We start from the raw sequence: 20268 nt of genomic DNA on the forward strand, positions 1-20268 counted from the left end.
ATTCCTCTTCTTTCTTGTGTACCCCAACTTTGCAAGTATGTTTAAACTATGAGAATTAAATATAAAAAATGATTTTTCATTTGCTCTCTTTCTACCTGTATGTACTCAATTAATAGCATTTTATCTACCTCCTCAAAAAATTCTGTCAACTTGTTAAAATTGGATTTCATCCTCTATACTTAATGTGTGTGCAGTAGGGTTGCTCTCAAATCTCACTGCATTAAAGGCTTTTGCTCATTAATGTCTTTATTTATTCCAAAATTACGTCCAGAATGTATATGAAGTTGGCTATTTTATTTTAAAGTTTTTCATTCAAAAAATTTGATTTTCCTATAGTCTCCTATATTTGTTAGAACTGATAAATAATATTTTATGGTTTCTTCTCAGTCAGCTGTTAAAGTTTTCAAAAACATTTCATTATAATACCTCTCTGAATAAAACAACAAGTCTTCTCCTTTATATTCAAGAAATGTCAGGACTGGGGTAAACATTTACAAAAGCATCTGATACTTAGAGTAATAATGTTCCAAATGTCTGTTTAATGAGGATGCACACTGACAGCAGGTGTTCCTGCAGCGCATCAGTAAGAATGGAAAGTGAAACACTAATTAGTTCAGACTTGCACCAGGAGTACAAAGTAATGTAATGTTGTCAATTATTCAATGACCAGTGCAGGGAGGCACAGACACAGTCATTTGGGACTTATTAACATTGGTTGAAAATCTACATTTTCTTAAATTTTTAGTTAAGCAGAATGGTTGGCTTTTTTTTGGAGGAGACTTAGAATGCAGGATGCATTTGTTTCATGTTTTGAAAAAATGTAATTTGGCCAAGATTGTTTTCTAAATAAAGTGTACTTAAAAAGGACATATGATTACAATTGCAAAACTATAGTCCTGGATATTTTTACATCAAAAATAAATTCGATATGTTTAATTTATTATCAGAGTACAAACATAAGTGTTTTCATACGTAGTTGCCACAGCCTCTTCATCAACATTTAAGATATGTGTGTGAGTGTGTGTGTGAATGTTTGTGTGTCTAGATAGATAAATAGATATTGTGTGATATGTGCACAGGTAATGGTCTATTATTTGGCTATGAAAATATAGCTTATAGATTTTTAAAACAAAAGTATATATGTAAACTATAATAGTAAGTTAAAAATTAAGATATTAAATCATAGCTACTTCATGATTACACCTCCATAAACAGCAATAAAGCTACACAGAAAAAAAATACATATTTTCCCAGTAGTTATTTGTGGTTAGAAAACTAGGAGTGATTTCTTCTCTCAGTTCTATTTTCTATAATAGAAAATCAATTGTTTTAAATGAAAAACATTTTGCTATTAAAATACCGGTGCTATTAATATTACACAGATCTAGAACAAATATTTGAAAAATGTATATGGAACCAAAAAAAAACCCACCCAAACCCAATTACCATTAGCATCTTGAGAAAAAAAGAACAAACTTTGTTCATTTTTTTCTGATAACTGATATCAAACTATACTTCAAGTCCATTATAATTAAAACAGCCTGATACTGGCATAAGAACAGTTATATAGATTAGTGGAACAGAACAGAGAGCCCAGAAATAAACCAAATAAACCAATTAAGCAATAAATCATTAATTAGCCAATACCTTATGGCCAATTAATATTTAACAAAGGGTACAGGAGCATAAAATGCAGTAAAGACAGTCTCTTTAATAAATGTCACTGGGAAAATTAGACAGGTACATGCAAAAAACCCATGAAACTAGACCACCAACTTGAAACTCAAAATGGATAAAAGCCTTAAATGTAAGTTGCAAAACCATAAACATCTTAGAAGAAAATATAGGCAATAAAATCTCAGACATCTTTTGTAGCAGTATTTTTGCCAATGTATCTCCTTGGGCAAGAGAAACAAAGGAAAAAATAAACAAACGGGACTACATCAAACCAAAAAGCTTCTGCACAGAAAAAAACAAAAACAAAAACCATCAACAAAATGAAAAGGGAGCCCACTGAATGGGAGAACATATTCACCAATGATACCACTGATAAGGGGTTCATTTCCAAAATATATAAAGAACTTACACAACTCAATACCAGGAAGACAATCCAATTAAAAATGGGCAAAGGACCAACATAAATATTTCTCCAAAGAGGACACACAGATAGACCATTAGAGAAATGCAAATTAAAGACACAATGAGATATAACCTTATACCTTCCAGAATGGCTACCATCAATAAATCAACAAACAACAAGTGTTGACAACGATGTGGAGAAAAGGGAACCCTTGTGCACTATTGGTGGGAATGCAGACTGGTGCAGCCACTGTGGAAAAAAGTATGGAGTTTCCGCAAAAGATTAAAAATCAAGCTGCCTTTTGACCCAGCCATCCCACTTCTGGAAATCTATTCTAAGATACCCAAACACTAATTCAAAAGAATATATGGACCCCTTTATGTTCATTGAAGCATTATTTACATAACTTACATAATAGCCAAGATCTGGGAATGGTCCAAGTGCCCATCAGTAGATGAGCAGATAAAAACCTGTCATACATTTACACAATGGAATACTACAAAGCCATAGAAAAAGAAGGAAATCTTACATTTTGTGACAGCATGGACAGATCTGGAGATTATTAGGCTAAGTAAAATAAGCCAGTCAGAGAAAGACAAACACCATACGATCTCAGTTATATGTGGAGTCTAATGAACAGAATAAACTGACAGACAAAATAGGAACAGAAGCATAGATATATGGAACAGACTGACAGCTGTCAGGGTGGGGGCAGTTGGGAGACTGGATGAAAGAAGGTGAAGGGATTAGCCAAGAAAATGTGTACATAACACATAGGCACAGTCAACAGTGTGGCGATGGCCAGAGGGAAAGGAGATGGAAAGTAGGTAGAGATGGGCAAAGAGTGAGGAGAATGGGGACAGAGAGAGACTTTGCTTGGGGTGACGGGTGCATGACGCCCTGGGCAGATGATGTTTTACTGAGTTGTTCACTTGAAATCTGTATGGGTTTGAGAACCAATGTCACCCCAATAAATTCAGTTAAAAAAATGAAGAAAAGCATTTTCCTCCATTAGAGGGAACATACTTCAAAAATAATTTTCTATTATGTCAAGATGGGGGACTTTTGTAAGTACAAGTCATATCCTTTCCTTTGTATATAGTCACACAAGAGAACAATAAATATGGGATCATTAGCACCACATAGAAAATTTATATTATAAATCGAGGGCCCTTAAAAAGACATTTGAAAAATTAATTCTTCAAATACTTCTTTTGTTCATTCTTTTTTAATGGGATACTTCTAATTTGATATAAGATTAAATAAAAATGAGCCCTGGCTGGTGTGGCTCAGTGGATTGAGTGCGGGCCCATGAACCAAAGCATCATGGCACATGCCTGGGTTGCAGGCCAGTTCCCAGCAGGGGTCTCATGAGAGGCAACCATACATTGATATTTCTCTCCCACTCTCCTTCCCTTCCCCTCTAAAGATAAATAAATAAAATATTTTTAAAAATTCAATAAAAATGAATATACACAGATCATTAGCAGATCTGTTTTTTCCCCCAGTTAGTTACTTTTAACCTCTTTGCTGTCATTACATTGTTTCTACTTTTGAAAATCTATGTAGCTTTGCCATGGGTAGGCTTTTCCATTTGTGGGCTTTCTAAGAGAAATCTCAGACTGTATTTTAAAGAGTGATCTGTATGGTTTTTACTGAGCCTAGTAAGATGAATAGTTTTTTTTTAAGTTAAAAATTCTTTATCCTTATCAAATTTGTCATCATTTCACTCTCTAATTTTTGATCATATACTGTTCTGCTTAAGATGACCTTAGCTCAAATAGATAGAGAAAGACAGGACATTTTTGGAAACTATTTGAACTCTCAGAATGACTGATTTTTAAATGTCTAAGAACCCATTCTCTCAATATATCTGAATATATTTGAAAAGCTAAGTTTTGGCGGTTCTTCCTCTTTGGTTCCTCTCTGTTCGTGCCTTTTCACAATGTTTTTAGTTTGATTGTATTAAAAATATCTAAGCATTGTAAAGGACAGCAGTGACTATTAGGGAAATGAATTATAATTCTTAATATGCTGCTAAATTACAGTTATCTTGGACAAGTAACATTAACTCTCTGTGCTTAAATTCTATACTATCTATTAAAAATACAACAACAGGATATCATTTTTACAGTAAGAGAAATACTACATTTTACTTTACAATACAAGTCATCTAGCCTTAGGAAATTTTTCTAAGAGTAGGCTTTCTCTAAATAATGACCAAGACACATTCTATGGGAAGGTGAGAAAATTTACCATATAAAGAACAATCACAAAATAATATTTAAACATTTTCAGTCATGGGGATTATTTTTACAATTTGTTTGATCATTAATTGTATATTTTTTAAAATATTTATAAGAACTGCCTATTGCTCATTCATTCAGCTTTCATTCATTTGGCATTCATTAGTGCAATGCATGACAGAAGGCTTTACACTCTAAAATAGGATTTTTGATCCCTTGGGCTTCTGCCTAGCCATTTTATTTTTGTATTAGAAATAATTACTGTATTTAGCCAGCATCCGTTACCCTGCCCCCAGATAAGATCATTACTTAAGGCCCTGCAATAACAGCTCCTCACCCACCCCAAGTCAGCCCTAAGCACAGTGTCATGTTCTGTGAAAGTAATTAAGCAACATCTAAATTTAAATTAGCAAAGATCCTGCAATGTTTCAGGACCTGAGTGTCATATTTTGTTTTTTAATCCAACACACATGGCCATTTGTATGCATTAAGATAAAAGGGGTTTAAATTAAAATGCAGTTTCTTTCAGCACTTTAAAATTCTCCACACTTACCTCAAATATTGCTGGAGATTTGATAGTTATCTTCAAGACAGAGGTTAGATAGGGGCTGCAGTATAGGTTTAAGAGTGTGAAGGAGAATGACCCCTCCTTTCCTATCAAGTCTTTTGGCTGTATGACTTTAGGTCAGTTTCTTAACCTCTCAGTCCTTGGTATCATCATATAAAATGGAGATAACAATACTAAATCATAGGATCACTGTAACTATTGAAGTTTGTGTTACTACATGTAAAGTGCATAGTGTTAGATAGCCAAGGTGGCTAAGAAAAGACCAGGAGCCAGAAAGGTGCAATTAAGGGCTCTTATTCGAGGTGGGACACTGTGATCAGGCGGAGTGAGTCCGAGCAGACTACAGCAGCAAAGGAGGGAGGATGGAAGGGTTTTTAAAGGTGCGCTGCAGACCCCTGGGGAGACCCCTGCTGATCTGCCCAAGGTGTCCTGTGTATAGGTGTTTGCAAGACAGCATCCTCTGATCAGGGATGGCTGATTCGGGAGATTTATGGGCCTTGCCTCTGGGTAAAGCTAGAGGGAGAGAGAGGGGAGGGGCAGTGAGGATTCAACTGGTTTCCAGCAGGATGTCCATGGCTGTGTTTCAGTGCTTTTGATAATAATGAGTCTCATGGGCAGGTCCAGCATTGGCCGTGGCTTAGGTCCTCTTTGTCCCAGTACATTCTAACACATAGAACAATACCAGGCATATAAGAACCATGTAAGCAAGGGCTCTGATTTATGTCAACACTTGGAATTTTGAACATAGACTTTCCTTTTGTTTCTTCATTCATTGTAGGTCAGTGGTTGCCAGAATATAGTGTGTGTTAGAGTTACTGTATGTGGTTTCATTCAATATTTTTTAGAGTGATTGCTGTGTGTATGTACATTTATTTTGTCCTGACTCTATAATATTATATAGACATGTGAGTTGAGACTTCACTATATAAAGTGGGTCTGAACACAGTTCTATGTATACAATAGAGTATTGAACAGATTGAGTTTAAGCATATACATTATTCTCCCAGGTTTATGCTAAAGTCAGTTTCTTCACTGCTCCAGAATGAGTTGACTTTTCTCTAATTCCTTTCAGTTAGTCGTTTTCTTATCTCCTTTATTTTGCATATGAAGATTATTTTACTGTTTTGTTAAGTGCAGTTAATGATGCTTATCTTTTATACTTTGAGAATTGGAATTGATATATGTGCATGAGTAGTAAAAAAAATAGTACCTGGAATACAGTAGTCATTCAGAAAGTAGTAGGTCTTGTTATTTCACTATCATAATTGGCTTTGCAGTCTCTATCAGTCAGTGGGCCACAGACCTTATTTCACTCAGTTCTTTGAGTATCTGCTTTCACCAGATATGGGTCTCAGTGGTAGGACCCAGGTCTCAGTGGTCTAAGTGAACATGACGAATGAGTGCCTGCTCTCCTAGAGTTTATATCATTCCCTGACGTGTGTCTTAATAATGTATCTAGATTAAGTGTTTGAACTCATTTTTATTTAGACCCTTTTAGATTGTTTCAGTAAATTATTGACTAGGTTGTCCTTGTTACAGCTTCATAGAGGATTTATCCTGTCTGCTGTGTTTTTCCTTTAACAGATCTTTCAAGCATTTAATTGGAGGATTGGACGATGTTTCTAATAAGGCATATGAGGATGCAGAAGCTAAAGCAAAGTAAGTGACTTTTTTGCCTCTGGCCTTTATCTTGATTTAACATATGATTTTGAACAGAAATAAGATCAAATATTTGGTTAGACTTTACCAAGTCCATTACTCTAATTAGAATAAACTAATTACTTAAGAGGAAAAAGAAGCAAAGGATTCAAGGTAATTACCATATTTTGTCATATATAATGCACTTCCACATTTGTGTGTACATTACACATGGTATTATTATACCCATTATTATACCCATGGTATGTAATCATTATACCCATGTATATTGTGCATCCTTACTTTTCCCTTAAAAAATTTGGGCAAAAAAGTATGCATTATACATGGCAAATTACATGGTTTAAAATTCAATACTAAAAAGTTAAATGTAAATACATTATTTCTCTCACTGAAAATACTTTCTGAATGAATGGTGGTTGTATTCAATAGTTGTTTGTGAAATTGTATGAAAAATAGTAAGACCAGAAAATATTTTCCTGAATGACTACATTGTTGCTTTACATTGAACTTGGGCAGCACTGTTTTCAGAATGTAAGAAAATGCATATTGCACTAATTATTGATTTAGTGTAATAAAACACAAGTTTCTCTACTAGAATAATTTGATTTAAAACACAGCTTTATTTTATTTATACACAGATTTACAGTTATTTAAGATTGGGCTTTTTCTGCAAAAATTTTAGGTTACTTATTAAAAATTGTAATCTATATAATTCTCTCATCTTTCCTCCAATGAAGTAATTTAAGTAAAAATAATATAGTATTTGATATCATACAGGAAACCTGAAGGATTAAATAAACAAAATCTATCTGTAAATAGATAGTTCAGGAGCAGAATTCGATTGGTTGGTTTTATAGTATCCTAAAAGCAAAAGAAATAGGGTATATTTTTTTCCTGATAATCTGTGAAGATGAAAATTTTTTCTAGTACTAAAAAAAACCCTCAAAGGTCTTTTAACTTAAAGTATTCTTTTATCTACTTCTGTTTCCCTGCTAAGCTTTAGACAAATTCATTGATTAATGTTTTTATATAACTTCAATTCTCGCTACTCAGTGTTGAGACTAGTGACAAAGTTCAAATTGATCAGTGATAGTTAGTGATTACAAATTAGTTACATCCTCCTCGGTTTACTCTTGGTTCTGCAAAGAAAACTGTATGTACATCTCATGAATGCTGGACACTTATGGTTTTCTTTCACATTTCAACTAAAAACAGTATGTAAACAAACTCACTGAAATTCAGATTCAGACATGTAGAAAATAGATATGGTGACATTTCTTCAAACTGGCAGAAAATCAATTACGATAAACAATATGATGCTGAACAAGGGCTGGAGGGCTTGGGCTGGCTCTTCTCCTGGCTCTCCCATTACTGACCAAGTGATCCTGGTCAGCACTCAACACCTCTCTCTCAATCTCATTATCTTACCTTTAAAATGGGATTTTTGTGATTTACTTGATGGCAATATGTAAAAATACTTTGTAATTTACAAAAGAATATAAAAGTGGGTGAGATTGTTGGTAGAAGTAACCATTAGAAATCTAACCTAAAGCTCATTCATTTAATAAACATTTAGAAATTTACTAAAGCATTTAATATATGGTTTGACTTATAGATAAAATTAGTACGTATCTATAATATAGAAGTTATTTTATATGTGCAAGAATTCTTTAAACTTATACAGGCAGACTACTCTCACTTTGATAGCATGTAATGAAATTAAACCCAGTCTGGAAAATACACATAAATAGTTTTATTAAAATATATTATCATTTAGTTAAAAGAAAGTTTAATTATGATTAAAGAATGTCAATCAAATCACTACCCATAAATGTTTCAAAATATTTGACCATAAATTTGACAGGATTATAAATTAGCCATTATATATTTATACTTGGATATAAAATGTAAAATCCACTTAAATTATTCTGTTTAATTAATGATAAATCCAAATGAGCGCATAACCCACATTTCTTAGTAGTGATAATTATTTAGAAAATAGGAATAGCTTGATGAAAAAAATCTAAAACCTTTGATTCAATGCTAGAGAAATTGATAATACAACCTTTATCCCTCAAAATCGCCAAACAAGTGATTACATACAAATGAAAACAAACATACATATTGAAGGAGGTATTGTTATTCCTTTAACAATTAAGCATTTTTAGCTTTCTATAATTCATATCTGAAGATTTCCGAAGTTGACAGCATCTTTTTAAATAAACGTCCTGTCACTCAGAGATGGTAAATAGTAAATTATTCCCCAGGGAAAGCTTTTTAGTTGAACTAACCAGTTTAAATATCTGTTTGGGTTAACATTTTTGTCTCTCTATATTGGATTTTTCCCCTTGAAAGTGTTGTACCTTCCCTTTGTATTTCAGGAATCTGTAGGGTTTGCCAACATTGCAGGGTTTAAGACAAAGTTGTAATTGCTCCAAAATGCCTTCATAAATCTGTTAATATCTCTCTATTTTTATATAGATAAAAATTGTGTACCATTTAGAAGTAAGGTGTTGTTTTGGCTTTACTGTGCTTTACTGTGTAAGCTTTATTTTTTAAAGATCACCTTGATTTTTGTAAAATTCGTTAAAGGTAATATTAATATTTTTAAAAGCCCAACTAAAACGATCATATTATTTATTCATGTGAAATTTTTGTTGGTATTGTCTCACTAACTATGCCCATTTTGGTAAAAACATTAAAAAATGGTAGGATGACTATAAAAATCAATTTAGTAGAGACATTCAGAAGTTCAATTGTGAGAGACAATGAACACTCTTAGCACTGTCAGTCTTCAGTGGCTGAATGCTTCCACAAAATGTACAAATCATCCCTTTTAGAAAAACATATCAAGCATTCAACTTGAGTGGCCGGTCCAGGAAGATTGGCTTGAGAGAACTATTTAAGGGAAATGGTTCTCAAAACGCCCTGCTGCAGTGTATGTGCCCGCAGCCTATTTCACGAGATGTACTTCCTACAAAGAAAATTATTGTGGACAGAAACTTTACCTTTATGGCATGTTTAAACTTCTCAGAAGTGCTGCTAATTATCCACTAAGGGCTTCTCTTTCTAAATATGAAGCCATAATCACAAAGACTTTAGATGAGACAATATCAGATCAAAACTAAGGATGATTAACCATTATTTAGAGCAGCAAGTAGCATATGCAAGAAAGGTACACATTATTCCCTTTTGGCAATATGGACTCATTTGCTTAATAAACATTTAGAAATGTACTTACAATGAGCCAGGCATTGTGCTTTACAATGTGTGGGGGCAACTTTGCCAGCAAGTCTCCCTTGTCTGCCACAGATGAAAATGAAACTGCCAAGACATGATCTGCTTGGGGAGGAGAGGTGGTCAGTCTCTCACAGGAGAGGGACCAAGAACCTCTTCTTCAATGGCTTTTAATAGGTTTGAAACACATAGGAGTACAGGTAAAGCTCATCAATCAATATCAGGCAGCAAGGATCAAAAATAGGTAACATTTCAAAGAAATCTGAAGGCTTAATCTGAGTCAGTGTCTGTCAGATAAGGGGGATGCAGAAACTTTGGGAGACATACTGCTTTCGTGCTCGGACCCTTATCATATTAATGAAAGCACTCTTAGCAAAGCAGGCTTCACAGGACTTTAGGAACTCTTTCTTATGCCTGATCACCCCGGAAATTGCTCTAGCCGGTGAAGGGCTGCACTGCCTTCCCCGTTATAGGTTTTAGGCTTGAGTCGATTAGAACCAGGAAGCACTTCTCCCAGAGGATATGGGGACCCAGGCAATGTCAGGATAGCCAGGGGTGTGAGGGTCTATCACTCCCTCTTTCCTGCAGCCCCCTGAGTCCTTCCTTGAGGGCCTCCCAAGTGATCGTGTCTGGCTTAGGCTGCCTTTTCTCTGAGGGGTCTTACCCGTCTCTGACTAACCGACCAAGTGTTGGGGGCAGGGGATGAAGCAGAAGCAGCACCGCTGCCAGAAATAAGCTTTGTCTCCTTAGTGGCTTGCAGTCCAGGGGTCGCTCACTCAGCCTTATCCATGGGGGGCGGTTACAACTCCTGAAACCAGGCAGAGCGGTTCCCAACAGCAATGTGCACACCAAATAGAAATCTATTTTCTAACATGAAGGAGTTCGTAAGATAGTGGAGAGAGTGATGTGTAGCTCAATGATTATGTTCACCGTTCAGTTCCAAGTCATGATGATTATCATGAGATATCACTGTTTGGGCGGTGAGTCCTACCTCTATATTTACAGTTTGCCTTGGAAAAAACATAAACATCCAGAAATATCAAATAGAAAAAGTAAATGTTTTACTTCACAACAAGTATTTCCGATATATGAACACAGACTATTTCTGAAATAAAATACAGGGTCTGCCAGAAATAATGCCCCTGTTTATTATAAAATCCATAAGCATGTAGTTCTGAAACATAACAATACCACACTCAAGCACACCTTATAACATTTTAGGCGAAATGTTAAAATTAAAACTATAAATTATTACACTCATTATTACCTTACCAACCACACTCAAGCAGGCATTACTTTTGCCAGACCCTGTATTTTTATTAAATTTATTGGGATAACATTAGTTAATAATACTATATAATTTTCAGGTGTACAATTCCCTAACACATCATCTGTATATTACATTGTGTGCACATCACCCAAAGTCTAGTCTTCTTGTGTCAGCACATAACTGATCTCTGTTACCCTTTTCCCCCTTTCCTCACTCCGTTTCCCTGCAGTAATCACATACCGTTGTCTGTGTCTATGACTGCGGCTGTCTTGTTTATTCATTTATCTGCGGCTTTCTGTTTTGTATCTCACGTATGAGTGAAATCATATAGTTCTTGTCCTTTTCCATCTAACTTTATTTCATTTAACATGTTACTCTCCAGATCCATTCATATTGTCAGAAGCGGTTGAGTAGTATACCATTGTATATAAGTACCACATCTTTTTTATTCAGTCATCGGCTGAAGAACATTCAGGTTGTTTCTATGTCTTGCCTGTTTTAAAAAACGCTGCAGTGAACATAGGTTACATAATATTTATGAATAAATGTTTTCAAATTTTGGGGGTGGACACCCAGAAGACGGATTCAAGTTTTTCTGTCATAGATGTCTTAATTGCTAAATACTGTACTTGGCAGCTGTAAGCCAGTGAGTTCTTTCTCTGAGTAGGAAACATATATATATTTGTCTCTCTCTCTATATATATCCACTTATCTTGTTAATTATAATAGTTAATTATAGGTTGTACTATAATAAAGTGATGTACGTATGCCACAGTTATACTCTAACACTATGGTCATACACAGAGGAAAAATAACAACCCATATATTATTTACAATCGTATCTATTTTTATTAAAATATATTTTTCACTTTAATAGGAATAATTCAGTGAGATAGATTTTTTTAAAAAATCACAGTCTACAGCCCTGGCTGGCATAGCTCAGTGGATTGAGCGTGGGCCTGGGAACCGCAGGATTGCAGTTCAATTCCCAGTCAGGGCACATGCCTGGGATGCAGGCCAGTTCTCAGCAGGGGACACACGGGAGGCAACCATACATTGATATTTCTCTCCCTCTCTCCTTCCCTTCTTCTCTAAAGATAAATAAATAAGATTTTAAAAAATCACAGTCTAAACTAATCAAGAACAATTGCTATTAGCTATCTTTTTATTTCATAATTATAGTGTATTTATGACTTTATAGTCTGCTTTTTTTCACTTAATATTCAGCACATTATAAACATTTATAATGCTATTATATATACTTCATTAATGCCATTTTGTTAGTGGCCTCATAACACAATGAATGGCAATACAGTGTTTTAAACTGATTCAAGTTTAGCCTTACATTGTTTCAATTCATTGTGCTTTTGAGAAATTTTAATCATGTCTTTTAAAAACCAGCAAATAACAAAAAAACTCCTTAAAATTGCTTCCATCTAGAAGCACTTTCCAAACTATTTTGTGTCACGACATGTACAGAAAATAGGTGCAGCGTATTGTGCCGACTGAGCCCCCTCTCTCAGCCGATCCATACAACCTCTGGCACAACAAATATATATTAAAATTATTTAGGATTTATTCTATACACAACCTCCAATTATTTTTAAATCCACATGTCACTTGTTATAAATATCAGTTTAAAGACTCTCTAAATGACTCTGTAGCCCCTCGTATACCGGCATTGCCCACATTTATTCACTTCATCACATGCATTCATTTATCCAACAGCTATTTCCCGTGTGCCTGCGAAATGCCTTGTGTGGAGGAATGTGTGAAACAGACATGCCCTTTGCCTTCATGGTGCAGGTGGCTCAGTCAGGGACAGTCACACATTAATCTTTCTGCAAAGGCTTCCCTGAAGAAGGGACATTCTAACTGGATTTGAGCTGAGTTTTAAAGAATTAGCCGGTACTGGTTAGGCAGGAATTAGTTGGTATTAGCTGGGCAAGGAGGTGCGGAGAGCATTCTAGACAGAGAGAGCAGCTGCAAAGGCCTGCAGTAGGACACAGTGTGATATGCACAAAGGACCAAAGGACCAACGTTGCTGGGGCCTAACATGTAAAAAGATGGAGATCAAATAGATGTTAAGGATTTAGGGTAGTCACTTCAGGCATGTGAGCTAGCAAATTGGTTTATACCAAAACAGCACTCTTTGCTCCATGATTGGAATAGCGAAAAGCAGAGGCAAGAGGAACAACCAGATACTTTCCAGGTAAATGCTGATGTAGAGTAGACTGGAGTGAGGGCAGTGGGAGTAGAGAAGAGCATTTAAGAGACAGCTAAATGGTAAAGCCAACAGGTTGCCTTAAGGACATAGATATTGGTCATGAAGGGGAGAAGGGTTGAGGAACATGCAAAGAGTTGGGGTCTGAAGATCACAGGGAGGCACTGGCATTTACTAACACAGAAAAAGATTGGATGGTTGCCAGGTTTGGAGAGTGGGTAGGCCATGAGTTTACTTATTTATTTATTTTTTGGTCAGGTTAAATGAGGTGCCTTTGAGACATGATTAGGAGGTCTAGAGCTCAGAGAAGAGGTTGGTATTCATTTAAGAGTAATGAGTCTTTAGATGGTAGATGGTAGTTTAAAATGTAGGGAAGATAGCAGAAGATGAGAGGAACTAGCATTGCAAATTGATTCTTGAGGACGTTTAGCATTTAAAAATCAGGGAAAGGGGAAAGATTTTACACACACACACAGAGGAAAAGAGAGATGAGACATTCAAGGAAAACCAGATGTATCACGAAAACTATGTGTTTCAAGAATGGGGGAGGAGAGAATAGTAATTCTATGTTGAGAGGTCCTGGGTGTTAGTTAACGAATACTAATTGGATTTATCAAACTGCCGGGCATTTTCATCTCAGGATAGCATGATTGAGATTGAGTTCCCTAACGTGACTGAAAATGAATCTAATTTAAGAGTTAATCAATGAGCTTATATAAGGAATTTCAAGTAAAACAGTCAGAAATGTGTAATGGAAGATTATGAATCTTCAATATTAAGAGAGCAGTAAGCATATTAGAACAGCAGAGGAGACAATATAAGACTGAGAGAATTTAAGAGCAGGCAAGTGGGTCTCAGTGGGTCCTTTTAACTTTCATGGACAAAAGCAGACCTCTTCAAAGAGCAAGTCAGACCATCTCCATGGATAAAGTTTACACCACTTCGTGATTTGATTTCTTTGTTAAGGGTTTCACCTTTTCATCTTATATTAGGTAATATTCCTTGACATTGTCTTTTCTCTTTAGAACCTATGAAAATTAAAAATTCTCAAAAGAGGAATTAATTTTTTCCTAATGTTATAGCATAAATTTGTATATAAGCTCCTACTCATCCAGAGATGATGTGAATCTCCCTCTGGATGCAAACTGAGGGCTACTTTTTTGGCCTTTTGATTTAGTCCAAATAAAAATTTTACAACTACTTCTATAATTAGTCATCATTGAGTTTAAGTTCTCCTTCTGTTTATAAGTTCATTTGCGAAGGAATGTTTTAGCCTGATATTCCCAGTATTACTTTTGAAGCAAGCCTTGTTGTTTGACACAACATGACAGCAGTGAAAGATGTTCTCTCATTACCTTTCATTAGCAGAGACAGCCCTTTCATTGCTTGTTCCTCTTGTCATGGGTTAGTTGCTCTGTGCTCTTTGGCCCACGGAGGGGAACTGCGAGTGTTACTCAAGCCTTTGAAAATCCACTCATCAAATGTATTTCAAAACACAGGAGGCTGTGCGAACTGGAACACAAATCTGTATTATTTGATAACATCTCAAACACCTCAGCATTTTCTAGCATCAAAATAACATACAATTTAAATCCACAATCAAATACACATGGTGCTTTTCTTTGGAATGCCCTGATTTTCAAATTTTGGCCTTTCTGATTAGTATTTTTCTGCCAGGCATTTTAGACTCAAGATCGTAGTATTCCTACAATCTTATCAACAATTTACTTAAAGCCAACTTGGTTTTCATCTAAGCAATACTCAAGAAAATGAGCCTGGAAAATTGTTTTTCCCCTAATGGAAAGAATTCAAGGGAACGAATACCCCGTTCCAAAATGAGGATTATAGGCAAATTAACAGGAAAGAATACTGAGAATGGAATTATGAAATAGCCCTCAAACCAGAAATAGAACTTGCTGAACACTTCCAGGGTTGAGGAGTCTGAAGACAGTCTCATTCTCTGAGGAACAAAAAGTGTTTTCCATTTTATCGAAAGGCAAAACACAGGAGACGTGGAAAGTGTGCACAGTTGGCCCTGAAGTAGTAAGTTGGCTTTCTGCGGTGTAAGAACTATTTGTATTTGAAATTATAGTACGTGTAATCAGGCTGGGGAGAGGCATACAAGAGTTTATAAGGCCACCAGTGCTAACAGAGTAATACTTCAATGTGATTTGCGAGTACAGGCAGCATCAAAATAAATTTATCTTTTAAGTGCCATAAGACTGATTTGGTGGCTCTCTTAAAAGATATTTTTCAGGATAAAGCTACTTGGCCTATGAGTACTTTTTTCTGTTTTATTAAAAATTTTCATACTCTCAAAGGCCATTTGCTAAGTTCTCTGCAGCTCTTATTTTTAAGACTCTCCAGGGAGTAAGACTTTTATAAGGTGAATCACAGTATGTCCTTGCAGGCAACCTTTTCTAACTGACAGAGCAGAGGACTGCAAATAACTGAAAATTCCAGTGCTGCCGACTCTCTTGGTGAATGCAGACAAGCCATTTGATTGCTGACTCTGTTTCCTTCTTCTGAAAAGGAGGATGATTTCAGTCTGCTGTTGTGGTATTATGCAACAGTGATTGGAAATTCCTTTCAAAACATCAAGAGCTACTTAAATCCTAAGGTTAATTTGGACCCACATAGCAATCGAGTCAACCTTCTGGAGGCCCTACCTTTCATAGAAAAGAGAGCAACCCACACCATGTGTTTTTTGGTATATTGGCATTCTAGAGCCTGTCGTGATATGATACTTTTTAAAAAGCAGAAAAAAATACCTATAATATTAGTACTAGGTCTGTTTGTGTTCTCAGCAGTTTTCATGGAAAATTAATAACATTTGGCTAAACCACCTTGTCTTCTTCAGCAAAGGCAATCTGTCTCACTGGAGTGAAGATAACATTTAGCATAATTATAATGCAGCTTTAGTTTACAAGATTGGGCCATTCTAGAAAGAAAACCTTTAAATGCACAGAGAGCAAGCAAGGATAATGCTCAGCACCCAAAGAGGTTTCTCTGGAGGGTCCATGTTCAAATAGCAAGAAAAATATACCTTGGGGTTGGGAGACCTGGGCCTTGGTCACGGCACTGACACTAACTTCTCTGTGCGACCTTCAGTACAAGGTCTTCTAGAACCTAGCTCCTGGCATTTCTGGGTCTGCTTCCCCTCCTTAAAAATGATAATCTTAAACATCCTGTCAAGTTAAATGCTTAAAATGTAGAAGTTAAAAAGCCATTCTTTAAGCAGCATCAGTACTTTTTATATAAAAAATATTTTCAACTATGCTGTTTTCCAAACTTACAATGAAGAGATCTTTTGTGGTTGTCCATAGAAAACAGACCCTTAAGGATCATAGAACAATTGTGGGTCTGTATATTAACAGAGGTCACTAAGTTATATATCTCTTTTCTCTTAGAATTGGAAAGTATTGCTGCTAGTGCTTTATTGAAAATATTTAAATAAAAATCATGCACTTTTGCTTGAAGTACATTTTGATAACTCATGGTAGTTAAATTAAACTTCAGAAACAGAGCCATTTTCATTTTCATCATTATACATACAATTTTCTTTTGCCAATGTGACATTTAGATATGGTAATAAGCAGGCTGTCATTCAATAAAAAGCCATTAGAAAATTACAGAGTTCCTTTAAAACTGTAAATGTTATACAATATTTTCCCTATGAATTCTTTTAAAAAGAAATGATTTTTAAATAATGAATTTAAACAGCAGTATAAAGAGTTCTGATACAATAAACATAACATACCATGTTAATTTACATCTTTAAATGGTTCTTTGAGGCAGAGGGGATGGAGACGTGAAGCTCCCAGCTATTTGCTTGCATCGCAGCAGCTTCCTCCGATGCACAAATCGAGGACATTAGTCAACTTTATAAACTGCATGACTTCAAGCTGCCAGCCTATTCCCTAGTACATATATCAGACATGTAAGGATAGAAAACAAAAGCTATTACTCTAATATTCAAAAACTCTCAAGCACTTAAAACAACCTAGTTATATTCGTGACTGAGCTTATTGGACGGTAATAATTCTAATATCCTTGAAAAGGAGATAAAATCTTCCTAAACTGATGAATTTAAGACCACTTTCAGTTTAAGGAGTTGAAAAATATGACTGGTTGGTTTTATAAGTAGTTCCCTATCAGCTTTTTTAAGCATTTTTAAATAAATGACCCTGATTTTTTAAGTTTGGTGTGCATGTTATGCTAATAAAATTGTCCTTTCAAAATATCATAATTTAGTAAAACATACAATTTACTGAAAATAATTTTGTTTAAGGAGCTGTTCTCCCGGATAAGGTCCCTTGCTCACCATGCTGATAAACATTAATATTGGACACTCCTCTGGATGGAGCTCATGATTTTTCCTCATAAGCCTCTTAATGTTTTTATATTACTTGAATAATTAAATTAATGATGAAGAGTATGCTTTAAACCATAAAACAATTCTTAATTTAAAATGGACTCCATAAAGCAGCCAAGGTAAAAAAGGCCATTGACAAGATGACGCCTTTATAAACAGACCAGATAGGTAACAGAGGGCGCTTTTTTGAGTGATGGTATGAGCAAGGAGAATACTTAAGCCCCGTACTTTGGAAAGGTGTTAAGATACACATTGATTAACAAACATTCTCTTAAAAGAAGGTAAATCATTTAAATGAGTGATCAGAACAATAAATTCACATGTTAATGTCTATAGAGGAGGAAGTACGGAGTACAAGGAAACAGGAGTACAAGAGCAACATTTAATCACTCATCAATATGGGATTTCCTTGCCCTGACCAGGTAGCTCACTTGGTTAGAGTGCCACTCCATATACCAAGCTTGTGGGTTCTGTCTCTGGTCCGGGCACTTACAAGAAGCGACCAGCGAGTGTATAAATAAGTAGAACAACAAGCTCATGTTTCTCTCTCTTTGCTTTTCTCTCTTTGTCCGTCTCTCCCTTTCTCTCTCTGTCCCTCTCTCCCTTTCTCTCAAATCAAATAAGAAAGTTTTAAACAAGAATATAGCATGTAACAAACTTTTTTGTCACTTTAATAGTTCATTTTTACTGTGTTATTTTGATTACCATTTATCTCCCCACACCCTCTTCCACCTCCACCAACAAAAAATGTGATTTCCATGCCTCATTTTTTAGAAACCAGATGCAATAATTACACTATACAGTGTATATTTTTAGCTCATATTTTCATATGTTCATTACAGTTGAGCCACACTAAGAAATCATAAAAGTCAGGTAAAAATACTTCTTAAAAATGCAGCATACTCCTAAGAACTAAATAGATGTTGTTCAAAAACAGAAAATACTTACCTCCCTATTCCTTAATATGACCACAGTAAGACACACTGTCTGCTTTACATATTTTCCCTTTTATCTACCTTATTATTTAAATGCATCTTTAGTACTGTACTTGTTAATGGTTTTTTTATTATGTTACTATTCGATAAAAAGAAATAGTTAATAAGAAATTTATTTTATTAGATTTGACCATATGAAACTGTCAGTATTTGACCACTTCTAGCTAACTAGAATAGCAATTGTGTATGGTTCAACCTGTGACTTCATAAATAATTTCTGATGCTGTGATTACTATAGGTACTTAAAAATTAGGCCACTACTATCAATAACCATACTATATTACTTAACTATAATCCCCATTTTTGAATTTTAGTAGTTTCATAAACATTAATACCTTAATCAATTTATTGACAATCTTATTTTGTGAGCCTTAGCCTTTTGCTACTTTTGCAGTCTTAGAAACGTCACACAGCTAGCCCTGGTTGATGTGGCTTGGCTGGTTGGAGTGTCATCCTGTAAACCAAAAGGTCATGGGTTCAATGACATACTCAGGTTGAGGGTTTGATCCCTGGTTGGGGTACATGTGAGAAGGAAACCAATCAGTGTTTCTTTCTCACATTGCTGCTTCTTCCCCTTCCCTCTGTCTCCCCCCCCACACACCCCTTCCTCTGTTCCTAAAACCAATGAAAAATATCCTCGGGTGAGGATAAAAAATAAAATATATACAAGTTTTTCAACCTCAGTGCTGTTGCCACTTTGGCCCGGATAACTTGCTTGTGCTGGGCTGTCTTGTGCATCACAGGATGCTTAGCAGCATCACTGGCCTCAACCCCATTCCGAGCTGTTGACTCACAACACTGCTGATACCAAATGAGTGGGGATTTTCCACACCGATAACCAGCTCTCCAGCTCTCTGGATGCCAACTGAATGTCCTACAACTCAGTCCAATTCTGACACTAGCTACCTGGAATTAGCACAGACCTCACAGGTTAAGTATTCAGTCCTGCAAGTCTGCCCCCACTTCACTTCAGACACCTGTTACAAGTCTCAGGTTGCCAACTCTGCTTCTCACCCACCAGTTATAAATCAGGGGTACCCATGACCCCTGTTTGAGGGTCTGTAACTTTCTAGAATGGCTCACACAATTCAGGAAGACAGTTTACATAACATTACTAATTCATTATAAATGATACATCTCAGGGACTGTCAAATTGAAGAGCTATATAGGTATGGGTAGTTGGGCACCGAATTCCCATGCTCTCTCCTTCCAAGCACATTGATGTATTCAGCAACACCAGAGGTCTCCTAACCCCATTGTTTAAGGGTTTTTATAGTGATTTCACTATGCAGGCAGAATGGATAATATCATTGGCCCTTAGTGATCAAACTTTGGTTCTAGCTTCTCACTTCTTTCCAGAGGTTGGAGGAGTTGGGTTACAGTTCTAACCCTCTAACAATGCCTTGCTTTCTCTGCCCACCAGCCTCCATCCTGATGTTATCTAGGGGCCCCAATCACTGCTCATCTCACTGCATGCCAAGGACACACTTACCACTCCAGCAGTGACAAGGGTTTTAGGAGTTAAGAACCCATGACAAAGATCAAATATATATGTTCCCCATTTTATCACATACACCATTAAGAGGCCAGTGCCATACACTGTCACACCCCAAG

At 35.8% G+C, this 20268-nt stretch overlaps 1 protein-coding gene across 3 annotated transcripts in view; it reads left to right on the forward strand.

Annotated features, from left to right (window-relative positions):
- Positions 1-20268, forward strand: part of PRKG1 (protein kinase cGMP-dependent 1) — a 1343317-nt gene that overhangs the window by 1216322 nt on the left and 106727 nt on the right. For all 3 annotated transcript variants that reach the window (XM_053663936.1, XM_053663935.1, XM_053663934.1), the window contains exon 9: positions 6479-6553. In XM_053663936.1, coding sequence (XP_053519911.1) covers positions 6479-6553 — 75 coding nt within the window. The remainder of the gene's footprint in view (positions 1-6478; positions 6554-20268) is intronic.

Source organism: Artibeus jamaicensis, unplaced genomic scaffold (assembly GCF_021234435.1).
Source record: "Artibeus jamaicensis isolate MK-2021 breed Jamaican fruit bat unplaced genomic scaffold, CSHL_Jam_final contig_332, whole genome shotgun sequence".
NCBI classification, from domain to species: Eukaryota; Metazoa; Chordata; class Mammalia; order Chiroptera; family Phyllostomidae; genus Artibeus; species Artibeus jamaicensis.